The sequence below is a fragment of the Magnolia sinica genome, chromosome 18 (genome assembly GCF_029962835.1).
Source record: "Magnolia sinica isolate HGM2019 chromosome 18, MsV1, whole genome shotgun sequence".
Classification (NCBI taxonomy): domain Eukaryota; kingdom Viridiplantae; phylum Streptophyta; class Magnoliopsida; order Magnoliales; family Magnoliaceae; genus Magnolia; species Magnolia sinica.
In genome coordinates this window covers 29,004,221-29,031,806 of record NC_080590.1, presented here as the reverse complement: position 1 = coordinate 29,031,806, position 27,586 = coordinate 29,004,221, and the positions used below count along the sequence as shown (strand labels likewise).

General features: G+C 39.7%; 1 protein-coding gene across 2 annotated transcripts; it reads right to left on the bottom strand.

Moving 5' to 3' along the window:
- Nucleotides 1-844: 844 nt before the first annotated feature.
- LOC131233946 (protein REVEILLE 6-like) lies at nt 845-27,586 on the bottom strand. 2 transcript variants are annotated; one of them, XM_058230839.1, is made up of 9 exons: nt 27,188-27,584; nt 25,884-25,941; nt 19,151-19,274; nt 18,890-19,066; nt 18,671-18,796; nt 17,814-17,923; nt 15,682-15,741; nt 1,551-1,651; nt 845-1,185 (listed from the first exon to the last, which is right to left on the bottom strand). In XM_058230839.1, exons 1-9 carry the CDS (start codon nt 27,403-27,405, stop codon nt 1,164-1,166), a joined length of 996 nt encoding a protein of 331 aa, XP_058086822.1. In that variant the 5' UTR covers nt 27,406-27,584; the 3' UTR covers nt 845-1,163. The 2 variants fall into 2 exon arrangements, with proteins under 2 accessions (XP_058086822.1, XP_058086823.1); XM_058230840.1 differs by lacking the exons at nt 845-1,185; nt 1,551-1,651 and adding an exon at nt 1,663-1,829 and having other exon boundaries at nt 27,188-27,586.

Genomic DNA, 27,586 nt, shown 5'->3' with positions numbered 1-27,586 from the left:
ATGTAGAGGCTGTGCTATGAGAAAAGGATTAGTTCACCATGCTTTTTCAGTTTAAGCTTTTAGAGCAAGTGGTTCAGTCTTTCAACCCATAGACTACCAAATGTGGCACATGGGCTGCTCTTAGCTAGAAACACATGACCATCCATTTTCAGTTGGGGTCGTTGCTTCATTTGATTTCCCAGAGGTCCTGTCTGATTCCAGAATCTGTAGTGTATATGCATAGCCATTAACAGAAGCAATGGGACCATCCATTTTCATTTGGGCGACCCCTGCACCATACATTGGTGAGCCCACTTGTGCCCAATCCCTTCAGTGAATGGATCAAAATGACCCCAGAAACCATTGCTTCAGTGAGTCGATGGATGGATTGGAGTGGGCCCCAAAAAAACCCAAAAAAATAACAGAGACAGTTAACATCATCACCACATGGATGCATGTGAATGACAACTGGAATGCTAATCATACACAAGTGAACTGTCCCTTCACACACACCACACATACAACATCCCGGCCACTCATCAAATAGGCCCCATCATAGATATGAACCAGCCCAAAAATAGGCTGGCCAGAGTCCTAACCACTCTGGGTAAAAGCAGTGAATGTCCCCATTCTCACTGTCCATCAAAAAATACTAACATCTGTGAACATCTTCAAACCACATTATGTTTTTCCTCAAACCAAGCAGCTAGGTTCATCCATCCAGCCTATCTTACAGCATGTGCAACCACAATGGGACCCGCCAAAATCAGCGTCCTTGATATGTGCAAGTACCAAAGGTTGTCCTGTATGGATTGGCATTGCCCTCAACTTTGAGCACCAGCAGAATGATTGTTATTCGTTACGATACAATAAACACCTCACATGTATTAGCCAAGATCTTGAACAAAACCCATCATCCATTTACATAAACCTTACAACGATACAGTAAAAAAAGACTCGAGCTTGAAACACAAACACAAATCCCTGTACAGGTAACCTCCATAGTCACGCGCCGAAGAGCTCACACCACATCCTATCATTGGATTTCTAAAGCTACTCTCTTTGAGAAAAATGACAGCAGAAATGGCGGTAGCATTCTCCATTTGAAAAAGGTTGCAGCCAATGGAAGCCTATTATACAATACGTGATATGTTTGGCAGTTAAAGCGTCTTTGATATAGGACCTTAGTGATCGTTCTCCTTTGGCCTGGAAAGTTAACTTACAGTCAAATAACATGTGCAGCAATAAAGAGAAATAGGGTCCCATATTTGCAGCAATCCAGACCGCTGATCTGATGCGCCCAGTCATAGATCTGAAACTCTTCCAGATTGGAAATTCTACCCCATGGTCTCCATCAATCTTTAGCCTTTTTTTTACAACTGAGTGCAGATTGTAGAAGTATTGCTTGCTAAACCATCTATTTGCAGGCTGCAGTTCGAGGAACTGGGATTTTCCTATCCTATCCACAGCAGGATCAACAGTCTGGATCACTGAAACCTGGGCCCCACATGTATAAAGTTCCGAGACAGCAAGATATGGTCAGGCACATATAAGAAGGTTAGCTTTCATACCTGGAAGGAGTCTTCTCAGACTCATCGGCATGGGGGGGCTTGTTTGCATTACCGGATTTAGCTTCGTCGGATTCAACCTCATATGACGAGAGCAACCTCCTCTGCATCAATCAACGCCCAGAATTTAGTCTTTTCACATTCTCTATCTCGTCGTGAAGGAGTTTGCTGAGTCTTCTTAACATTAAATGTGCTTCATATGCTTGGGGAGATGAAGTGTATACACATGCTATGTTACTCATGTTCGGTATGGTTGTGGTAGCATCCAAGTCTCAGGCTTGCCTAACCACCCAAATTTTACTTTTCAATATTTTTAATAATAAAATTATTTTAAAATATTTTTATTAATTTTGAATATGCTTTTACAATTTTTTTTTATTATGAGAAATGTTCTAGTGCTCTCAGAGCACTATAAGTTATAATGCTCCTAGTTGTATTGGGATACTTAGACAATCCAATCGCTTTATCTAGACTGTACATCAGGTCCAACACAAATTTTATGGGCTACCATACAATATCACACTAACCTAACAACTGTACCCATCTGATCATTAGCCTTTAATTTGGACATTCCAGATCATTCACGCAAAATAGGGCCAATCAAAATTTTGATCTGTCTATTTGTAGGAGCCCATCATAGATTGCTTATGATTCGAAAGAGTCACTTTTGTCAAGCAATCCTAACCATCCCACCCATGGCTTGGAAAAAGAATGGCTACAAAAATAAGGAAAAATTAGGGACAGATTGGATCATCATGTCAGCGAGATTTTTGCAAAGTAGCCCATAGAATTTGTTCTGGATTGTCTTAAGTGTCCCCACGCAACTACATGCATTATAACTTACAGATAGTGCTATGAGAGCCCCGGAGCATTTTTCTATTATTTCTCATAGAAATATACTCTGTACAATTTTCAATTATGTTTAATGCAAACATATTCTCTACAATTTTTTTGAACTATTTTTCATGCAAACATATTCCGTACGCAGTAGACATCCAACATGGATCCCATACCCATACCCATGTTGTGCCATACCGGGGAGAGGTAGTATTGAGTGATTGAAAGATCCAGGTATTATTGCACATACGCACAGACACTAACTGCACATGATTGGACATTTAATGTTAAAGTTTTTGGACCAAGGACAACAGTTAGAATGAATAAAAGACAGAATCTAACAATCCCGCTCACTGTATGTTCCACACAGATTAACTACTAGTTGTCCAGTGTTGATAGGTTTCTCCAATGTCCACCTTTAGCAATAATTCAGTTGAATATATAGACAAGTTAACCAAAATGGAGGTCGGGCCAATTTAATTCATAATGACCAACCAATAATTGCAATTCACATTTCCAGTTCAGCATCTGAATTGTAGTTTGGGGGATCAGTCCTTCACCATGGATGGAACAGGGTTCACCCACTTGAGTAATTTCCACAATGCCACTTTAGTTATTGCAAAGATACTTGTGTTTTTTCTTTTTTCTTTTTTCTTTTTGAAGGCCAACAAATTTTGTTTTAGTGAGAAAAAGATGGATAAAGATGCATGATGAACCAATAGGGAGCGACCCCCTCTCATCGCCCCATACTCAAGTCAGCTGCCCACATTCTTAGCATCACTCAGAAGACATGGCATTTAGCTCTCAAATAGACCAAAAACAATCTGATCTCTAAAATACAAGCAAGCCCCTATGGACCAAATATATACAACCCAACCCACATCCTAACTGGTAGAGCGTCACCATTATAATCAGCTTTTTCTAGAGTATAAAGACAAGAAGATACATAACTCTTCTATCAAAGCGAACACAACACCTTCAGGCTCCCCTTGGCACATGGACCAGAGAGCTGTCACAACCTATATCATTTCTCAGTAAACTGCCAATCCCAGCTTGACCTGGTTTTCCCATAAAGCACCCAGCAAAATTAAGCTTTAAGAAAACAAGAGGGGGCAGTTCTCACTTGCCTTTGGCTTTCTTCTTAATACCCTCACCTTGAAACCTCACCTTCCAATCTCAAAGAACATTTGAATGGAAGTGCTCCTGAACTTGAGTCTGCCGATAGACAACTGATAATCAATATCTTCTTTTTAATCAAGTCAATGAAGTAACTTCATTCTCCAAGATCCTTCCATTCCCTTCTTTCCAAAGGCCCCGCAAGATAGCATATGGTACCATACTCCAAAGCACTTCTCTTTTTACCTAAAACGGACTGGCGGACCACCTATGAATCAACTCTTTGAGGTTCCTGTTAACGTGTCCAACTCACCCCTAAAGGTTCGAAAAAGTGATAGCATGTGGATCTCACCACAGAGCAATGAGGAAGCATATGATCCATAGTACCCATCAATCCGAAACAAGATGCACATGTTAGGAAATGCTTGTTGGTACTTCCTGAGATTCCCAAGAGCAAGGATTTTATTCTCAGTAGCCAGCCATGCAAAAGATTGAACTCCAAATAGTGTGAGGCTCTGGCAAAATCTAGCACAGCAAGCCTCAGCCCCATCACAAGAAAAAATGGTCTGAGAGAACTCAATCCCAATTCCTTGCTTGTCAACTATCACTTTTCACATTTTAGTGCAAGAACATCCCACTATGAAACTTTGTAAGCTGCTCATGCATGAGCATGACTACAATTTGTAGTGGGATGCTTAGGGTGTATTGGGTTTTGCCAGAGAATATCAAGGAGTTGTTTGAGATAATGCCTACTAGTTGTGGCATAAAGGACCAAATCCTTTTTCAAGATGTCATGTGAAACTGAAGAATTTTGGATTATAGTGTTATATGGTGGTTGCTTTCCAATTTTGTTCCTCGTGAAGCTAGCAAGTTAGCATATTAATCTTGCCAAGAGGTGTCCATGAGCTCTACTTGTATAGGGCATTCCCTGCCGTTGCCTTCATGCATCCTTTCCTTTCGATGTAGTTACGCATCCAAAAAAGGACAATGCTTCAGAAACAGCTTCTTTTTTTCTTTTTTCTTTTTTCATTTATTTTTTTTTTTTGCTTTTTAATTGGTAACAAAAGAAAATATTAACCTGCATAGATAGAGCATTTCATCCAAAATTCCATACTGTGAAATCATCCATCCACATGCATGATGCGTGCATTGGCATCCATGTCTGACATTGATATTCTGAAGAACTTGAACATGACATAAGCACATCATGGATTATTGTTTCTTCTACTTCTGAAGGTCTCCTGTATTTCTGGTATCATTTTTATTTCGCCTCTACTACTAGGCTGACAAGCACCATGCCAACAACCAAGGTCTCAGCTAATCATGCATTTGCTACTTTGTGACCTCTACATTCACTTGTGTCAACATCCCTTTATATTGTGTCACTAGATTCCTGATTGGTAACATTAAGGTGTCTTACCATGTCCAGTATCCTGGGTGCAAAGTGCAAGGTTTTTACTAGTCGTGTTTTTTTTTTTTTTTTTTGAAAGGTAATAATTTCATTACAAAAGCACTGCCACTGTACAAATGGACTATATACAGGGGGAAAAAAAAACAAGAAGAAAGAGACTACTGTGAAACCCCCGGGAAGTGGGACGGGATATTTGCCCCCAATCCCAACTCCATAACAAAAAGTTTTGCCCGCCTAAATACATCCATAGCACTCCCCTTTTTGTTATTGAAACACTGATCATTTCTTTCCAGCCATACCGCCCATAGGCCCACAAGCATGCTCAACCTCCATAACCTCTCCCTTAATTTCCCAATATCCTCTCCGTGCCAAGAGAAGAAGAAAGTATCTATTGACCTCAGAAACACCCGAAGCACCCCGAAAAGTTGTAGCAAAAGACTCCACACCACCCCAGCCAAAGGACAACGAAGGAACAAATGGTTCACCGATTCTGCATCTTTGTAACAAAGCAAGCACATATTCAGGAGCACCATATTCCTCTTAGCCAAATTGTCTATAGTTGATACCTTATTCCTGCCTACAAGCCAGCCATAAACTGCCACCTTTGACGGCGCGTTGTAGCTCCAAACAAAAGTCGTTGCAGCCCTCCCTACAAGTACCTCATTATCACTTAAAACATGATATAGGGATTTCACTGAGAATTAGCCCAATTTATCTTTTAACCAACTGAGCAAACCCAAGCTCTGTTGGACAAGCCTTCAAAGCCAACAGAAGAAGATCTACCAAGTCTTGGGCTTCTTCGTCGGAGAGATTCCTACGGCATGGGGGGACCAAATTACATTGTCACCCCTCCAAGAAAAACAACTAGCCACATTTAGCTCTGCTTCCCTAGCTATCCCCGCCAGTCTCAGGGAACCTATCACATAGCTTACTTTTTCCAACCCACCTGTCCTCCCAAAAGCAAATATTTTCCCCATCCCCCAATTTAAAACCTATCCCTTCCAAGGTGTTCCGTAATGGTAACGGTGGCCGTAACGGCCACAACCGTTACCTTTACGATACAGGGCATCACGGCTGTTACGGTCCATAATGGTTGTTATGGTCTTTCTTTTTTATTTTTATTTTATTTATTGAAAAAACTACCGAAAAACCTATATCTGCCCCGTAATGTTGATTAAAAAGTATGAAAAACCTTTATATGTCCCATAATAGACCATTACGGGGCTATTACAGGTCATTTTTTTATCATAACGGTTATTACGGCCGTTACGACCCCGTAACAAATAACGGTTGCCACCATTACCTTTACGTAACGGCCTTTACGGCACACCATGATCCCTTCCCAGACCCTATGTTTCAAGGATGACACCGATTTCCAAGGATGACACCGATTTCCAAAAGTAAGAAGATTGTTACAAAGAAGAGGATTTGGTCCACCTCTCACTAGCTTCTACCCTATACTTCCTTTCTAAACACTCCCTCCATCGAGAACCCACCTCCACCCCAAATCACCACACCCATTTCCCAAGTAGCACTAAGTTCATCTCCTGAAGCGTCCTAATACCCGCTCCTCCTTGATCATACGGTTTGCACACCTCCACCCACTTCACAAGATGAAACTTATGTTACTCTGCCGACCATTTCCACAAGAAATCCCTCAGCTTTTCCAAAGTATTTAGAACCGACTTTGGGCATTTGAAAAGCGACATAAGGTAAACTAGAAGATTTGACATTAACGCCTTTATCACATTGTTCTCCCACCTAGTGATAGATATCTAGATTTCCACTTGGACATCTTGCTTTCACACCGCTCGATAACTTTGTCCTCCATGTACCTAGCCGGTCTACCGATACATAATGGGAGCCCTAGATATGTAGTTAAAAAAGACCCCTCCCTACAACCAAACACTAAAGAGAAACTCCAAATTTCTTCATAAAAAATACGAGCCCCTACAAGCTCGCTTTTGCTAATGTTCGCCTTCGAACTGGAAACCACCTCAAAACTAACTACTATCAAATGAAGATTTTGCACTTTAAATTCGTCTGCCATGCAGAATAGCAGCATGTCATCCGCATACTGTAAATGCGAAATTTTGAATTCTGAATTGTCCACCCTGAAACCTTCCACCAAACCTATCTCTTCCCCTCTCTCAATCATTTTGCTAAGAGCCTCCATAACCAATACAAATAAGTATGGCGATAGTAGATCACCTTAATGCAACCCTCTGGAGGCTGAGAAGAAACCATTCGGCGAGCCATTTACCAGAATTGAGAATTTAGCTAAAATCACGCACCTTTGACTCTAGGCATGCCATTTGACCCCACATCCCAACCTACCTAACATGTAGTCTAGGAAAGCTCAATCCACATGATCATAGGCCTTTTCGATATCAAGCTTACAAACAATGCCCCTATCACCTTTTCTTTTACAAGAATCAATACATTCATTAGCCAACAAAGAACTATCAACGATCTATCTGACATCCACAAACGCCCCTTGAGAAACCGAAATTACTTCACCCAAACCCAAGTGAAATCTAGAAGCTAAGACCTTAGCGAGAATTTTATATGGGCCCCCTAGCAAGCCGATGGGACAAAAATCCTTTCAAGCACTTGGCTCCATCCTTTTTTGGGAATAATAGTACTAAAGTGGCCCTTAATTCCGCCACTATAAAACCTTTCTCATAGAATTCGTTCATGATGCCTATCACATCCCCTCCCACCACCTCCCAGAACTTCTGAAAAAAACGCCAATGGGAAACCATCTCGCCCCAAGGCTTTATCACCCCCCAACTCTACTACCACTCCGTTGATTTCATCCTCTAAAAAAGCTTATTCTAGAGAGGTCGCCACATCTAACAATATGGAATTAAAGCATAGATTATCAAGAGAAGGCATATGACATATGTCCTTGGACAAAGGATTTTTATACAAGTCAACCATTGAGCCACAAATCTTAAGCTTCCCCTCTATCCTTTTGCCCTCCATTAATGATTTAATCTTATTTGCGCGCACTCTAGCACTAGTAATAGCATGAAAGAACTTAGTGTTTTTTATCTCCTTTCAACCACGCAGTGTTCGCAATATTGATACTATCGACCGATATATCAGCAGATAATATCGTTATCGCATGCAAGCGATACGAAACCCCCAGAAATCACTCAGAAATTTTTAAAAAATAAGGATTCTTATATCGCAGGATATCGCACAATTTTCATCAATACATTCACATTTCGATGATAAAAGGGCCTGAGATGTCAAGTAACTACTGAAAAATCGAGAAAAAAATTAAAAATAAAAATAAAAATCTTTGAATCGATGTGAGAGAGGGGGTTTTAGTACCTGTAGAGAAGAAGATTGCATAATCAGACCAAGAATTTGGTGGGCCACTCCATCGATTGACAACGGTGCGTCGTAATTGCATTTTCCTTTTTCTTTTTCTTCCAATGGATAAAGATTCAACGCAGTTTTCGGCAAGAAATCCACAAAAATCGTGGAGATTTGGAGTTCCAAAAGGATCGGAACTCTCTTTCTTCAAAAATGGCGATGGAAACGGAGAAACTTCAGGGAGATTTGGGGTTCCGGAAGGACCGGAACCCTCTTTTCTTCGAAAATGACTTCAGTCGGTCTCTGTAGTAGGGAAATCCGATCCCTTTTAACCTGGAGTTTGGTCCATCATGATGTATCTAGTTTATCCACGCAGTCCGATATCTTTAAATGGGGTATCCAATCCCTGAGTTTGGGCCCATCGTGAATATGTGGTTTATCCACACCGTCCATCAGTTTTTCCAGCTCGTTTAAATGGTTGAGCCCAAAACTGAAGCATATCCAAAGCTCAAGTGGATCATACCACAGGAAAGAGTGGGAATAATGATTTCCACCATTGAAACCTTGCTAGGGCCCACAGTGATGTTTATTTGTCATCCAGCTTTTAATAATACCACAATAACATGGATGAAGGGAAAATACAAATGTAAGCTTGATCCAAAACTTCTGTGGCCCTCAGGAATTTTTCAATGGTGGACGTTCAATTCACACTGTTTTCCATGGTGTGGTCCATTTGAGCTTTGGATAAGCTTTATTTTTGGGTTCAAGCCCTAAAATTATATGGTAAAATGGATGGAAGGAGTGGATAAAATATATAAATCATGGTGGACCCCACAGAGTTTACTCAGTACGTTTGGCGCAATGAGTTACACCGGACGGACGTGGATTCGAAGGCCTTTTCTATGGATTTCCTGCGCTGGAAACCTATGTGGGGCCAACGTGATGTTTGTGAGAAATCCATACCGTCCATCCGTTTTATGAGCTCATTTTACCATATAAGACCAAAAGTGAGCAGGATCCAAGACTCAAAGTGGTCTGTACTAAAGGAAAACGTGGTTAGTGAAATTCCAACCGTTGAAACCTCCCTGGGGTCGACACTGATGTTTACATGCCATCCATACCGTTCATAACATCATTCCTATTGGGATTAACTGAAAACACAAATATTAAAATTATTCAAAACTTCCGTGGCCCCACAAATATTTCAACTGTGGACGTTCAATCCTCACGTTTTCGGCCCACTTGAATATTGGATTCAGCTCGTTTTTGGCCTCATGTCCTAAAATGAACTCACAAAACGGATGGAAGGAGTGGATTTCTCAAAAACATCACAGTGGACCCCACCTAGGCTCCCAGCGAAGAAACTTCACGTGAAACGCTTTGGCAGCAAATGGGCCAGTTATGACCGTGGGCGTGGATCCACAGAGGTGGGTGGGACTTTGATTGTGGGGCTCACAATGATATGTGTCTTAAATCTATACCGTCCAACAGTTTTGAAATATCATTTTAAGCTATGATCCCAAAAACGAAGCAAATCCAAATCTTACGTGGGTCATACTACAGGAAACAGTAGTGATTGAATCCCCACCATTAAAAACTTTATGGGGCCATCGGAATGTTTATTTTCCATCTAACCTATATAAGGTCACAAAGATCTGGATGAAGAGACCATACAAATATCAAATCAACCTAAAAATTTTGTGGCCCACGTGAAGTTTTTAATGGTTGATTACCACTGTTTCATGTATTATGGTCCACCTGGGATTTGGATCTGCTTAATATTTTGAATCATACATGTCTTTGATACATTTATAAATGTCATGCATTCAATTTAAATATAGTTCCATTAGTTCAATTAAACATCACATAACTTATGACCCTATACACAAAGGAAATTTATTATGTGCACCTTTTTTTGAGATGTTATGACTTAAAAGTGTATTAAGGTCTTTTTTAACAACTCCTGAAGTTTCATTGAAAAATTCAACAATTTTTTCAATGTTTCTCCATGTTTCCCAAAAAGTACGATAAATTATGCGATAAAAACGATATATCCCATGCGATAACCAATACGTATCTGTATCCCAAGGGTGAGATACATAGCGCGATACCGATATTTCGTACACTGCAACCACGTGGCCTTCGATCTTTGTCGCCATTTGATCTCTTCCTCTTGCACTCTAGCGTTATACCTAGTGCAATAAACCTCCCGCCATGCCCTTTCCTCCTCTAACAATTCCTTTGCCTCTTCTTTTGAGTTCAACCTTTGAATTTCTTGAAGGAACTTTGATGTTTCCTCTTCCCGACCTTTTAGGTGCTCCTTCCATTCACATATCTTCTTTTTTAACGCCTTTAATTTTCGGAAAAGCGAGAAGTCCGCACCCCCTTGAAACAAAAATAAAGACCACCACTCCACCATCTTCTCCGCAAACCCTTCCACCTCTAACCATGCTAACCCAAATCTGAAAGGCCGATGACCCCAATTATCCTCATCCACCTCAAGCATAACCGAACAATGGACAGAAAAAGGTCTAGGCATCCCATTATGATAAATCATAGGGAACTTCTCTACCCATTCTAGTGAGATCAGAAATCTATCTAATTTGTGACTTAATTGGCGTCGCTCGCCCGTTAGACCATGTATATTTGATTCCTCCCATCGGTAGATCCACTAACTCGTTTTTTTAAGATCCATTCAAAAAAGTCTTCATGCTCTTTGAAATCCGCCCTCATTTGATTTTTCATGAAGGAATCTGAACATGTTAAAATCCCCGCCTACACACCATGGAAAATCCCATCTAGTAGGACATCTGTCCAATTCTGCCCAGAGTTTATCCTAGTATTTTGGTTTGCACAGCCCATATACTGCTGAAAGACACCATATGAATCCGACGTGATCTCTTTTAGCACAAATAACACAAAATAGTCACCCTTCCAGTTGTCCTCTTTGCACCAAATTGTTGAATTCCAAATAAATAAAATAGCTCCTACTGAACCTATCGCTTTTGAAGCTACCCAATCTTCATGATGTCCCCATCATATCGAATTTACTAGCTTCTAAAATCTCCTTCAGTTTAGTCTCCTGGAATGCCGCCAGCTGGATTTTGTATCTTTTACACATATCCTTAATTTGCCCAAGTTTTTGTACACATCCCATACCCCTCACGTTCCAAGTCATTATCTTCATTAGCAAACAACTAATCCTTGCTGACCCCCCATCCACCTTTTGATCCTCTCTATTTCTTATGTTCAAAATACTCTCTTCTAAAACCACCAAATCTATGTTAGTAGTTTGTACCTAATTTGGGATTATTTGCCTCCCCCTTACTTCTACGAATTCAAAATAAGCCACATCACATACCCCTCACGTTCCAAGTCATCATCTTCATTGGCAAACAATTAATCCCTACTGACCCCCATCCACCTTTTGATCCTCTCTATTTCTTACTTTCAGAATACTCTCTTCCAAAACCACCAAATCTCTGTTAGTAGTTTGTACCTGATTTGGGATTTGTCCGCCTCCCCCTTGCTTCTACGAATTCAAAATAAGCCACATAATCCTTTAGCCCATCCCCAAACCTAACCCCCGCTAATCAAGCAACCTCCATTGTAACCAATTTAATTATTTTCATACCTTGAGCCATGCAGACCCTTCTATTTTGTAACTTCCTCATCTCTGAAATAAGAGGAATATTGACCTGCTCCACCAAGCTCCTATCCAACGTTACCACTGCTTTTGAAAGATGATCAGTAGCCAAAGGGGACACAATACATGATCATCTAGGCCTTCCACCTACGATATTACACCACCAGATGAAAGGATCACACCTCTTACCTTGTTGGTTACTATCTCTGCCCCCATTGAAACCCTGATCTTTGGTTGTGGTTTGTTCACACAATCACGACTCGTTTACCTCTATCACATATGGGACTACTTGGAAACACCTGACGTCTACTTGACCCCCTGCCATCGTTGGCCACTCAGGATGCAATTCGATATCATACCGTAAAGCTCCCCCCCCTGAGTTACTGAGCACCTTGTTAGAACTCTATACTCTTCTACGTTCGTCTGACAAACTTCATCTCTATCCACTTGTCTCAGTTTTTCGTGGCAAGAAGAACTTGGATGCAAAAACGAAGACGGTAGCTCTGCTGGGAACTAGTTGCACCCTGACTATTTCTCCAAAGAAAACTTCTGACTCGTAACTATCGCCTCCCCCAACTCCGATTTGGGAGAAAGATTAAAAGGGCAAAATTCGTCGCACATGCCTTGACTTGAATCGGTATCCTCACGTGCGAACATGCTAGTTAAAGCCACACAAGCGTTTACCGACTCGTGCACCCGAAAGCAAGACCCAGTATCGATGTTATCTTTCGATATCCCTTTCCTTAAAAGCACTTGTACCCTCCTTTCCACGTGTTGGAGGATTACCTCCTTTGAGAAAGACTTTTTCGCCAACTTCCTTTTCGTTCTCTACACGTGCTTTGCTAAACAATTGTATGGCTAGACACGTTGCTCCATCATTAATATTGTCTAAGGTCACATTTTTGAATCCACTCCGCAATCGACAACACATCCGTTTTCCAAACGGTATCCCGTAGGAGAATGGGGAAAATACTCCTTCGATGATCCTCACAAGCGCCATTGACAGACCTTTTCTAGCTTTAGTCGCACCAAAATGTTGTTCGTTCAACTCCCGAACCACTGTTATTTTGATTTTGGCGTCTTCAACCCTTAAAATTACCTGTTTTGGGAACGAGAGAAGATTCTTCTCTCCAATCTTCAATCTCGCAAAACGAAGTTCATCATTATTGTTTGTTCGTGAATTCGTCTCCAGCAGCTCCCCGATGTAGGCTCCAATTTCTTTGAAAATGTTGTCAATCCAAAACTTAAAGCAGAATGTTCCAGAACTAATACCAGTGCTCTTTCAAACCGTACTCTGACCAGGTTTCCCATTTTTGAATTTCCAGCATCATATCCTCCTGATCAGCCCTGCAAACCATAAAAACAAATTCTGCATGATCTTCTCTATCCAACGAAACGAGTATCGTATCGGATTGTATAGTTTTGATCACTATATCTTCCTTGGTTAGATCTTCGCATTTCCGTGTTAACCATTCCACCACCCTTGATTCCGCTACCCTCGGCTTAACTAAAATGACGAAACATAACTCAAATGTCTTCAAGGAATCCTCTAATACTTTCTTATGAATCCTCACAACCGGACCATCTTCCATGGATTCCCTCCAAACCCACTTGTTTCCCAGACTTGGCATGTCCCTGAGTTATTGGATTCCTTTACTGCCTTTTTTACAACACTTCCTAGTAGGATTTTCCTTCCGTAACCGAATATTTGCTCCCATTTTTGAATCCCCTATTTGACTACCATTTTCCTTTCTCCACATCCTACCTTTCTCCTTAAGCCCAGTTGTATAGGTATTGAGCCCCACTCTCCCTTCTCTGTTTTTCCTCTCTGGTCCATATCTTGTTTTTTGCACCTTGAGCTTAATCCCCCCAAAACTTTCTCCATTTATAAGTTGCACTGCCTTGTCAACCTCTTTCTATGTGCTCATTCGGACAAAAGTGAAACCTCTAATGATACTTAGAGTCTCTCTCTAGGAATAACTACCTCGATAACTTTTGAATGGTTGCGGTTTGGAAAGAAAAAGGTCGTCAAAAAGATAAAGAGAAGCTGGGAGGGGACGATGGTGATGACCAAGGGGAATGGCAAATTGTTGCTAAGAGTAAATCAACGGTCTGGGAATCGGATCGAAAGGGTTCATCGAAATTCTCAGAATACCCAACGCACTTCGTGGAAAGCTTCCCATAAAGGTGGATGCCGATTAACTTTGACCGGGCTTTCAGTAGTACTTGTCATGTTTACCTACTTGAGTAAACCAAAGAGAAAGGGGGGGAGACTGATCACCTACAAATCATAGTTCCACAACTCGCTCATTTGACTGAGAACTCGACGAGACAACTAGACTCAGCGAGGTCTCGAGCCAAATCACTAGCAAACTCAGTGTTATGCCTGACTCATTTTAGACTCGGAGGATGGAGATACTTGTCAAGTTGACATGATGGCTCGGTCGACTCGGCGTGACTCAAACTGAGTCAGTCGGTTTCGAAGATAGGGTTTTATTAAAAATAAGAAAGGTGGGGTATAGGGGATTTGAACCCCCAACCTCAAACATTGAGTTGTGTGCCATTTTGTTGGTTTAAGCTACATCTTATATTACTATAGGAAACTTAACTATATTAAACATCTATTAGAATTCTTAACATTTTCAATTTACTCAAATATTAAGTCGAAGCAAGTCAAGTCTTTGAGTCAACCGAACCTGGCCAAACATTGAGTTAACAAAGAATGTATTAAAGAAAAGGCAAACTGTACATGAGAAGAGAGAAATCAATGCCCCCTTTTAAGCTTGAGGCCCATTCAACAACCAGGCCTTTCGCTTTTGACATAGAGTTTTCCGGTTTTTTGAACTATGATACAAATGATTTTCACCTTGACCCTTTTTCTCAGAATTTTTTGTTGGCAAAGTGGTTTGTAGGTTAAGTAAACCTACAACCGGTTGTAGATGATCAGTCCACGAAAAAGGTTCCTCGAATAGATTTAATTTGTCACATCTTGAATCATTGTCAGAATGTAGAACACTAGACATGAGAGCTTTGCTAAGCCTACCAGCACTCATATGCACATCCCCATGTGCTGCCTGAAACCTGAGGACATCCAACTATCCAAGCCGTGGAACAGGCAAGCCCACCATGTATATGACCAGTCACAGAAATCAGGTTGGTCAGCTAATCTTTTGGCAACAAATGTACGAAAGGAATGGTTAATGAATAAAATTCACCACATTGGCCTGCCTGATGAGTGGACAGGCTGATTTTTTGACCAGGCCATCTAAATGGGTGGGCCCACCTGATGACAGTTCAGATATCCCATACTGGCATGTAAGGCCAGGAATGAAGATGCATAAATGCTTAGCAAACCTTGAAAACATAAATGCAAGCTATACCATTTTGTTGAAGTCAATGACAGAGATTAGCTTTATTTGGGGAAAGGAACACTTCATTTTGAAGACAATAAAATACAATACACATCTTGCAGCATATATCAAGATGTAAACTGAACCCACGCTGCCGCAAATAGAGAGAATAAAACAGTGTGGTGCCATTTACAATAGTCATGACTGGTAAAGTACAAGTGGTAAATTGAATTCAGTACTACAAGAATGGGATATGTGAGCTATGATGAAATCAAATGGCAGAAGTGCTAATTCATTTAAAAATAAAATAAAAACTAAAACTATAATAGATGGGTTCGAATGCATCGTGAATTGTACTACATATCACATAAACTATCTGATGGAAAAACCGATGCTGCAAAAATAAGTGGGGGAAAAAAGAAAGGTATTAGGGAAGAAGGCACTCACATGATCCTCAAAATCAGGGCTTGACAAGTTGATAGAGAGGTTTCTCATCAGCAACAACACCTGGACAGGAACCAAAGAGAATTCATTAATTGCAAGGGCTATTTTCAACATAGAAAGAGATGCATGTATAACAATCAAATAAAATTTTTTAAAAAAAAAAAAAAGCAATGCATATCATCTCAAGCAGGAGACAACATTGTACTATCATAGGTGGTCCATCATTCCCTCCTAGAGTCTGTATCAGTTCTCTATTAGCGAAAGCATGCCACCAAATCTATCTGAAAATTTCATGCAGAGAAATGTTGTCCCGTGTTTTTCTATTTTCAGTAAGCTAAATGGTTGAGGGATTCCTTGGAGCCATCAGAGACCATCTTCTGGATGCCAACTTGGAATACCAGCATAAGCTAGAGATCAAGAAAAAACACACAGGTAAACTGCCCATTAGGGAAGATTCGTGGAAATGATGGGAGAAAACATTCTATTCAATGAAGAACACATATCTAAGTGACCCAATGAAAATGGCTACAGCCTAGAACCTTGTAGCTAGCAAGACTGGGCAATTATTAGACCATGGGATTTGGCAGTGTAATTCTGGATATGGTCTTTTCCAATACAACCACTCATGCTGTGGCATAGCCATCTTGGGTGTAATACATCAGTCATGGGTAAGCAACTTGATATATACATGCATGAATGCATGGTGTTGTAGAGAGGCTGTCTTGGGCATATACGCCATATATGCATGCACGGTGCTGTAGCAAAGCAGTCTTGGGCATATGCATGTCACGGGCAAGCAACTTGAGGAGTTGTGATCTGAGGTTCTCTTAGTAACAGTATTTAGACTACCAACAGACAAGGACCTTAAACTGAGAATGGGTATTCCCGAAGGAACTTTATGCCAAACAATAGCAAAGCAAAATCACGTCAGTATAGCTGATATGAAAATAAATATATTGTCATGGATTAACTCAATGCGTCCTCTACTTGTATCAAGCAACGTGTCAAATTGGATTGGCCTGACTCATGATAAGCAATAAATGGTATGTAACCATGAGTTCTCAGCAAGTTTCTGTCAAAACAATGTTAGCAAAAATAATGAATGACTGAAAATTTTTTTTCCATCTCAGAAAAAGCAATAGATCCCTGTATGACTAAAGATGGTTTCAAGCAATAGATACTAGAGGTATAAATAAAAGACTTTGAATATCCAAAAAAGAGAAACTAATGGGTCTCTCAATCAACACACCCAAGTGCTACCCACTGAACTGAGATTTTAAACTAATACATTATAAACCTTTAGTCTTTTTCTTTGCCCAAAATTTTATGATTTATGTAATTTCTTCTGTTTAGAAGTTTTCAACTAATTTCATTTATTGACTCAAATGAGTCAATTAGCTAAGAGGATGGATGAGTTCCTATTAAAACCATATTAACATTGCTATAAATGACTTTGCAATCCCAAATGGGTAAAATGCTTCTCTGGTACCTAAGAAGATGACAGGGAAAAAGAAATAGCTTTTTAACAATGATTGAGGTGGTCTCTAGCTATGGGCTTAAGCCAAAGCTACCATGAGATAAGAAAAAACTTCGAGACATTGAATGGAGAATGTCAAAATATTACAAGAAGATATACAAGGGAAGCTGTCGCCGATAGAAAAAGAAGAAAATTCAGTTGTTCGATGGATCACTACCTGTGTTGGTTTGTATAAATTGGAAGAAACAGAAGTCAAAAGCTCCCTTCAATGAGCTACTGTTTCTTGCTCTATCTATTAATTTATTTTTCTTCTTCTTTTCTTTCTCTATTGAAATTTTCAAATACCAACGAGAACCTTAGGGATGCAGAAAATTTTCAGAAAACTATTCTTCTCTTAACATCCACTTGAGAGGAAAAATATTCATCATCTACAATGATTTGTAATCTTGGATAAATTGAATCAGGAAGTTGAACTTCTAAACAAATCTAATCTGACAGTTAAAAATGTACGATTTGTATCTCCCCACAGCACACAGAGGAATTACATGCAATCTCTCTATTATAATATAAAGGTCACTTCAAGCATGGTTCACAAGAACAACTAAAAAATATTGTTCACTGGATGATAAAAATCATTTAGGTTGGATCAGACACTTACTGTTTCAACATCAATTGGATCCATCTCCTTCAGTTTCTGCAAATGACCACTTGTGTTTGGGTCAAAGACACTGCCAATGAAGCTGTATACTTGAGCAAAGTCTGGCATAACTGTATTTAAAAAAATAAATAAATAAATAAATAAAAATAAAAGCATTACAGTGTGACCATGGAAATGTAACTAGTCTAATATGACACTGGAAATTGACCCACAAGAAATATAAAGGGAGAAATTGCATGACCACCAAGTTAAATAACCAGAAGTTTCGAAGCATAAACCAAAGAGGAAGGAACATGTATGCAATTGCTATTCCCTAGCAAATCTGTGTAGTACTCTCCAGGAGTTTGCATAAGGTGAACTCCTTCAATATGGATTTGATAGAATTTGTGGCTCATGTCTCAAAAGCACACCTTGGGCTTAGGTATGGGTAGAAATTGACCAAATTGAATCATCAATGGTATTAAATTTTGTGTTTTTGTGTGCGCATGTGTGCACACATGCACATGTGTCTGCTGCTAAAGTCCACACGCATGTGCAGCTGTGCTCATTCACACACAAGAACACATGCCAACACAACACGCATGTGCAAGATCCAAGTTTTCTATCAGGTGGGCCACACAGTTTAGTTCTTATGGCCAAAAAATCAGGCAGTTCCGCACTTCAGGTGGGTCAATATGCATACAACAAATGCTTTGGTAAAGATCAAGCTGTTGATTTTTCATATAAGTCATTATAATATTCAACTGCTGGTAACATTTCCATCCACAATAATCATTTGAAATTAAACGGTCAAGGTTTTAAAATGCAATTGCAAAAACATATCAACCAAGGGACCTTACTGATATAAAGGCCATTACCTCGAAGTGGTGCACCATGGTTCCCATGATCGGTTGCTTCACAAGTTGGCCATGTCCCAGTAGGGCTTTCAGTGCTACTGCAGCAGCAATTATTTACTACTGTAGGCCCCGCAGGCCCCATATCATCTGTAAAAATAGCTCATCAGTACTATATACGATTAAGGAGTTGGAGTTATGTTAGGACAAGAAACAAGGTCAAACTGGTCAAGAAATAAAAACCTTTCGTCACATGTGATACGCTGAGTGGCGGAACAGAATTGTGGGCCCAGGAAGACACAGCTGCACCTGTGGTAGAGTTCCTAAGCATCGAAGATGAATCTGTCCTGAGAGCAAAACCCGGTTCAAGCAGAAAGGATGAAGATTGAAATGGGATGGCAGCTTGTGCAGGCAGAGGAGCTGAAATATTTATGGAAAATGAGGGGTTGAGTAATTCCACAACATCGTGAAACAAAGGCAAAAGGAGTTTTAAACTCGTCTAACCATTTTTAGAGGCCTTCTGCGGATAAGGATGAGCTGCTTTCCTTTTTGGCCGAGGGGGTGGCACATGTTCACTCGTCCCATTCTTCTGAACCTTCAGGAAGTACTTCTGTGCATGGCTACGTATCTGCAAGAGCTATTCTTTTTCATCCAGGAAATAGATAAAAACAATATGATTCTAACAATCAAAGTTCGCAATATTGATAATATTAATATTATTATCAGTATCACTACCGAGTAGTACGATAAACACAAACTCCCTGGTATCAATGATATTATCGTCGATAAATCACAATGTATTGTGTGAGATCAACCCTGCTGCAGGATAAATATTTCACGATACATGTGATAATGTATTGACAATATATGGACAACACCCCTTTCTCCCTTTAAACCTCAAAAAAATAAATAAATAAATAAATAAAAATCTCAAAAAATACCAACTTTTTCGCCAATTTCTTTGTTGGGATCTGTTCTAGAGTAGACTTAGGCAACTCATTTTGAGTTGTTGTAGAAGAAATCACCTATTTGGGCAGGAGATTGAGATCAAACACGAAAAAGGGCCAGAAACCCATTCGGTAAGAAACTGCGTTTTTTCGCTTTTCACTAAATTTCTTGCTCATAACTTGTTGAAACATACTTGAAATCCATGATCATGTGTGATTTGGATGCAAAATCATAGATTTTAACCTCTGATTTTCAAATTTGGGGAAAATCGAAGAAATTGGGGACAATTCTCAATACCACTTTCACCCATTTAAATTGAAACTATAGTGTCAAAAAATCACAACACTCTAGTTGTAAGCCGATCTACGAATTGGGCGACAGTTTCCATCATTTAAAAAATATATTTTTTAATTAAAAATAGCGAAAATAATTTAGAAAAGAATCACACACGCGCACACACACACACACACACACACACACACACACACACACACACAGATTTATCATTATAGGTTGACCTATGTACAAGTTAAGAAGTGTGTACTCTTGAAAGTTTTAGCCACATTTTGTGGTATTGTAAGAAAGTAAAAACATTAAAATATTAAAATTTTATTTTTTAAAAATGCACTTAGCACAGATTAAGTGAAGTTGATTTATTAGTCAGTTAGTGTAAGTGTGTAACATATATTAGTGCATTAAATATATATTAATGGAATTTTATTATTAAAAAATAAAAAGACTGAAAAAGTTACAAATATTTTGAAAATTATCCAAATGATGTTAATTGTTGTTTCTAACACTTCATTTTTCTCTATTGTAACCATGTAGGTTAAAAAAATTGATTGGTAAAAGGAAGCAGGTAGACATTGGTCAGCAGCGTGAGATTCCACTTCTTGAGGAAGAGGATTGCCTGGTGAACCGACGTGGTGGAATTTGATTGAGCCACATGCTGCTGTCAGAGAGGGGGCCCACACAAAGCATGTTTGGAAGTTGTTTAGTCGAGTACGTACTCGATTAGGCTAGAAGTTGTTCGGTCAAGCACATACTCTATTAGGCCCCATCTCGGACAGTGACTCATGGCCCAATCAAATCCGACTACGTCGGGTCACCCGGCAATCCGCGTCCATTTATTAATAATCGATTCAGGTTGAAATGTCAATATTGCAGGCACTTGTCTAGGAGTAGTAGAATGTACCATTTGAAAGAACACTTGGCAGGCGGGCATAGGAACATTGTTGAATCCTAGTGTTCTAAAAGAGGTGAGGGCATTGATGAAGTACTAAAGAAATGGGTGATGGTGAGGCAGGAGAGGACTAAGCATGAAATGAAATATACGGAGAAGCTAGCATGTCATGTACTGGGTCTAGGGAGAGTAGAAGGAGCGAAGTAGGACGATCCCAAGTATAGGTGGGCGGTTCAAAAGTCTTTGACTGAGTAGTGAGAAATGGAATAGAAGAGGCAATGGGAGTCAAGTAAGCCCACTTTCCAGGGGTTTGCACAGGAGGCTGGTGGGTGTAATGGAGTGGGAGTAGTAAGAGGGTAAGGGTGGCAGTGGTAGCAGGGAAGGTTGGGGCATAAACTGCTCACATAGTACGAGGATGTCAAATCCACCAACGGACCAGTAGTTTATGGGAAAGCAAGTGGGGCACTAAAGCAATTGAAGGACATGTTATTTGGAAAGGATTTGAGGAGCAGGACAGACAAGTATATTTCCAAGTTGTTTATTTATGACCGTGTGCCTCCCCATGGTGCCAAGAGCCATCCTTTAAGAACATGATTGTTGACGTACAATGCGTGGGATCGGGTGTAAAGCCTTCCCCATGTGAGATTATGGGCACATACTTGGAAGTTGAGGTGGCGAAGATGAGGCAATACAATGATACATTGAGGCCATATTAGGAGCAAATAGGGTCATCACACTGATTTATAACAGATGGACAGGGCCAACTCGACTGTCCCTTACAAATTTTATAGTCTATTGTAGGGGACGGCCATTTTCCTGAAGTCCGTTGACACATCAAATGAGATTAAGAATGCAAATTACATATATGGGCTAATTAAAGATATGATGAAGGAGGCGGGGAAGAATGTTGCCCAAATCACACAAACAATGGGAGCACATTTGTGAAGGTAAAGGAGTTGATGAAGAAGTACCATGTGTATTGCACTCTATGCGCTACCCATTACATAGACTTGATATTGGAGGCGATAAGAGAGAGGTCAACTATTAGGAGTGTGGTTGCTGACAGAGAGTAGTAATTAACTTCATGTAAAATCACACCTTACTTCTTACTGAGAAGCGAAGGTGTAATGACGAGATAGTACGGCCTGGGGCAACATAGTTCGCTACTAATTTCATCGGCTATAGCAGCCTCTAGAAACATAAGCAGGGACTCAGCCGCTTGTTCTCCTCTGTTGAGTGGGGTGAACGCAATAAGCTCCTATGAGGAGGAGGGCTTTGGCGATTGTCTTGGGTAACACATTTTGCAATCACATGCATGATGTGTTGGGGATTCTATAGCCCATACATAGTGTTGAGGATGATGGATCATGAGACATCTGTCGATGGGTTCTATGTGAGAGTCGATGTGCTTCATGAAAGATGTGATTAAAGCAAAAGCCCCCAAGTTGTATAAATGGGTACACAACTACACATGATCATCGACAATCAATGGGAGGGGACTCTCTCACCCTCTTCATGCGACTGGTAAGTAACTAGATTTAATTTTCTACATACGGCATTGCTTTACTACTTTCTTACATGTTACCTCATCACAATAATTCATTGACTATAATTTATTCAATGGGATTCAACACACTTTCTAACCCCAAGTACCACTACAATAAAGGTCAGGTGATGACAATGACTTAAAGAGAGCAGTGCACAACGTATATGAGAAGCTATTTTCAAAGTGACTGGGGAAAACAAACTTTGCGAATGACCTATAGAATATTGTATTCATTTATTATTAAATTCTGTGATTTGGTAGCATATACATACTTAACAAATTATGATAATTTTATTTAACAGATTATGATGTTCCAAGATGAGAGGGCCTATTTCGGAAAGAATCTGCCATCAAATCCAAAGTCGAAACTAATGTCATGTGAGTTGTAGCATCATCTAGTTAGTTTTCCTATTTCTCAATCATCTAGTATGCACGTGGCATTTCAATGTAATTGCCTAGCTAACGGATAGTCAAAAAGCAATTTGCACGCAAATGGTAGTCTTTTTACAAGAGTGACTGCCAACCCTACAACACTTAGCAGTCTACATACTTGCACAAACAATGTCATTGTCACCATATGAGTGAAACTGGAGCATTTTCTCACTTATTCACACAAACAAGCAAAACGAGTTGGGGTACACGAGGCTCTAAGCCTCCAAAATCTAATTTTCTATCACTACAACATGAAAATGCAGGAGAGGTAGTTACAGGCAAATGAAGATGGAATTGCGGATAAGGACCCGCTCGACTTGATGATCGACCACTACGCACAAGTTGAGGGGAAGCGGGAGGCCCACTCGACGAGTGAGTTAAGTTGACCTAGAAAGTGCTAATGGATGTCTTGATTCGAAGATAGCTAGTGAGGCAACATCGCAAGGCATCAACGTAGATGTTATCTCATAAAGACAGGCATAGCCCCAGGAGCGCGATTATTTTGACCGTTGATGTAGAGAGGCAGCTAAACATTAGGATCGTATGGCACGAGTAGTGGGATCACTCTTAATGACACTAACTAGTTTGAGGATGGTGGCGATGGTAAGTTACACAAGCGGCAAAGGCAACGATGGCGGTGATAATGGTCTGAGTCATAGTCAAAGGCCTCTTAGCCCATTCACTTAGGAGAGAGATGGATCGCATGCCACCCAAAATGAAGACCATGGTTCTCGTCTTGTCCTAACAAGGGCTTCTTAGCCGAAGAAGTGTGATTGTCGCAGTAAGAAGAAACAGTTGAGTCATGATGAGGAGTTGTTAACACAGAGCGTAGGGTCCATGAACGTCAGTGGTGTGCAAGGCAACTCCAATTTTATGCCATAGTATGGCGATGGGCATGGATACAGTTATACTCCTCATGGATATGGGACGAACAACGCCAACAGCTAAAGCACACAGTCGCGGTCATCCGACTACAAATATGGGCAAGAGTATGCCTATGAATACAGAAAGCAAGGAGGGGCATCTAGGATATAACTATGGCTAGATGTATCCGACAGTGACGTACGTACATAGTCCATTTCTAACCCCTGATCCATATCAGCCATAGAAAGTGACGATTACGCAGTGCCCACGGATGGGCGTGTACTTATCAAGTTCGGAGAGGATGAGTACTAACGATACTAGAGAAAGTACCTGAATTGGTACCATTGTACCATGACCTTGGCACAATATTATTGATTCGTGTAGCAGGAGTACTATGTTTGTCCTACTGGAAACGGAGACTGACTTCCAATCGCCTCTTAACTCTATGTGAGTATGAGGTAGAGATGTAATAGGTACAAATGCATTTTTGCTTCCCTTTTTATTTTTTAGATGTATTTGTTGTGTTTTGGCATTTGTATTATATGGTTTAAGAATAGTATGAACTCAATTTGGATATAACTGCATCACTGTAATCAAATAGTGCATAGCTTAGGACCCTATACAAAGGAAGTTTTTAATGCATATCTGTTTTTTGTTATGCATTAAAAACTCCTGAAGTTCTTAGTGTATAACAATGTTTCTTTTAACATCTCCTGAAGTTTCATTTCAAAACTCCATTTTCCTAATGTTTCCCGCAAACGACAATAAATTCCCTAATACATGCGATATTTCCCTTGCAATACTAATATGTTTCTATATCCCAAGGGTGTGATAAATGCATCGATACCAATACTACGAACATGGCTCGCAGTTCAAAATTTTAAGATACTGAAGGACAACACGCCAAACTTCTTGGAAGTGTAACATGCTCAAATCACCCAATATCAAGAAGGGGTACATGCCAAGGACATAAAGTTCCTCTTAGATTTTCTTTAGATTTTTTAAAGATTAGAATAATTTGTTTGAATAATAACATACTTGATGAGTATACTCTGGCGGGCTGAATCGGCCCTTGATACTGAGTTTTTAATTCTTAGATATGACTATGAGCTAAGAATGATGAGAGATAAAGGGATGGCCAATTCCTTGTTTTCTCTACCTTGTCACATAACAAGTTTCTATTAATAAGGAGAACAAAATTGCACATTAGATACACATTGAGAAGAGAAACATGAATAAATGTGGGGACTCCAATGCCCGAATGTTGGTTTTCTAATTTGGTCCCTGGCCAAAGAGTTCAAAATCTCATCTATCTCCAATGGACATGATGGAAAGAGATGACCATCACCTAGCAAAGCTTGTGTCCCTCATCTAGGATATTCTTTGATCTCCATGGGCCAAACCCTCGCTAGTCACCCATATGATTACATGGAGAAAAATGCAGCATGATGACTTGAGGACCAAAGAAAAAGCTAAGAAATACTATAAGGCCCTCAAGTAGAGCAGACTCCTCCAACTTAGTAGAGATTCACATTCGATCTCTCACCATGCTTCTGTAATCCTTCATAAGACAATCCGACTCCAAAAGAACCAAAGTCACCACCCAAACTACCATCAAGGTCAAATTTAGATTCCGGTCGGACACCTTCCATCTTTCCATGTCTCAAGGTGCTTGACAATTTTGAATTAACCATCTTCCATTCACCACAAATATTGTTGTACATTGTAAAGTCACAAAACATCCCTATGAATAAGGGCCCACCAAAAGGCCTTATTCCTCAACAATGATATAGTCACCTCAACGCCTCATAAAATGATGCTTGCATTGAATATTCTTTCATAGACCACAAAAGGTGATACAGGACATGCCATTAAGAGTATATGACTCCTAATGGAGGAATGAAAGATGTTTCGGAAGAAGCTCCAGTAGAAAGTGCAAAACTTTTAGACCATCTGGATTCAAAATCATGTGTAAAGATCTTATTTCTTCTTTTCATTTTCATTGACATAGCCAAAGGTGTAAAACAATTCTAAGTAGCTCAGCTAAATAAAAATTGGATGCGTGCAATTCATTTTGTAATGACTTATTTATTTATTTATTTTGAAGCGGAACATTGTAACTATAAGTTTGACCCAAGCCAGTTTTGAACCTACAGCCTTTACATTATTAGTACAATGATGATTTTGTTGCAGTTCATGAGTCGCAGATTACAGTTTGGTTGCAACTTAATTCTTTAGCAAGAAATAAAGATGTATTGAATTACCTGAATAACTGTCTTTGAGCCGACAAATGCCTCGATTTTCTTCCAGTCACGATCAAAGCTGAAAATAATGAGAAGAATTACAAGCATGTCACGGTTAAATCCCGTCATCTATGCCATAGTTATGACAAATTGGAAAATAATTAAGTGATGCAGTGTGTGAGAGAGACATGAACCGAAGACTAACCACAAACTTTCCCTTATTAAATTTCCATCTCTATACTTGAATCTTCATTACTTCACTAGTGCTTTCATGGTAAAACAGAGAATTCATGCAAACCCAAGCAATTGACAGAAAAACAGCCAACACCCAAAAATACCTTCATAGGTAGAACCTTGGGAGAACTCCCAACTCCCCATATAAAGAACTCAAATATACAAGAGCAACCACCCATCAAATGTGATTAATTCGACTACAATAGACCATATTTCTGACACATAAAAAAGACAAATCTCTCCAAAAATTAATTTCTCCAAATCTCACAACCAATACAGACACCTGGACACCCAAAAAAAAATCCAAAATCCTGGAAGAAAGAAAAAAGGAAGCAGATTTCAGATGAAACCCGAGTTTAAAAATTAAAACCAACATAAACACTTACAAATTTATTTTTAAAAAAATCTCCAACAGCCATGATATATAAAAATAAAAATAAAAATAAAAGCAGCAAAATTCTGATGAAACCCATGTTCATACCAATCTAAAATTACACGACAGCCATGACATTTAGAAAAGCAAAACAAAAAAGCATAATTCAGATGAAACCCAACCACGGACTGATATAAACACCTTAAAAGAACCCAAATCTCCAAAATCTATAATATCAACAAAATAAAAATTAAAATTAAAATTAAAACTAATGAAATCCACATGAAATCCAAGTTCAAATCCATATCTCCAGCAACCATAATATTCACAAGAAAGCAAATTTCAGATTACAAAAAAGTCCAAAACCAAATTTACACAAAAAAAAAAAAAAAAAAGAAAAAAAAAAAGGAAAGAAGCTCCATCTACAATATTACAAGAAAAAAGGGAAATTAAAACAAACCCAGGCTCCAATAGCCAGGGGAAAAAATAAAATAAAATAAAATAAAAAATTCTCCGAAATCTATGATATCAGCCAAATGAAAAATAAAAAATAAAAATCGAATTTCAGACAAAGCCCAAGTTCAAAACCAATGTAACACCCAATAAAGAAAACCCAATTCTCCAAAAAACCCATAACATCAAAACGAATAAGATTGAGAGGAAATGAAGTGTAAGCGAGAGAGGCGGACGTACAAAGTGGCTGAGTGTATATACTTACAGCTGGAGAGCTTCAAGGAACTTATCATGCTCCTGTTCAGTCCAGCTCTCTCTGGATTTGGTGATGGTGTATGGCTTTCTGATCTTCTTGTTGGGATCTTCAGATGCAGGAGCTGTGCTGGTATTGGTGGTGGTGGTGGTGATGGAGCCGAGGCCAGGAAGAGCCATCCCCAAAGGGTCCAAGAAAAATCCCTCTGATGGAGGGTTCACAGACACCATAGGATGATGATGATGATGGTGATCAATCCGTTCTTTTTCTCCTCCTTCCCTATGACGAACGGCTGAGAATGGTTGGGTGAGATGAGATGAGACGAGCTGTATGGCTGGTACACTTCCAAAGTGAGTCCGATACAGCAAATGAGAGATGTGCACAACACAGGAAAACTAAGCCATTTTGGGT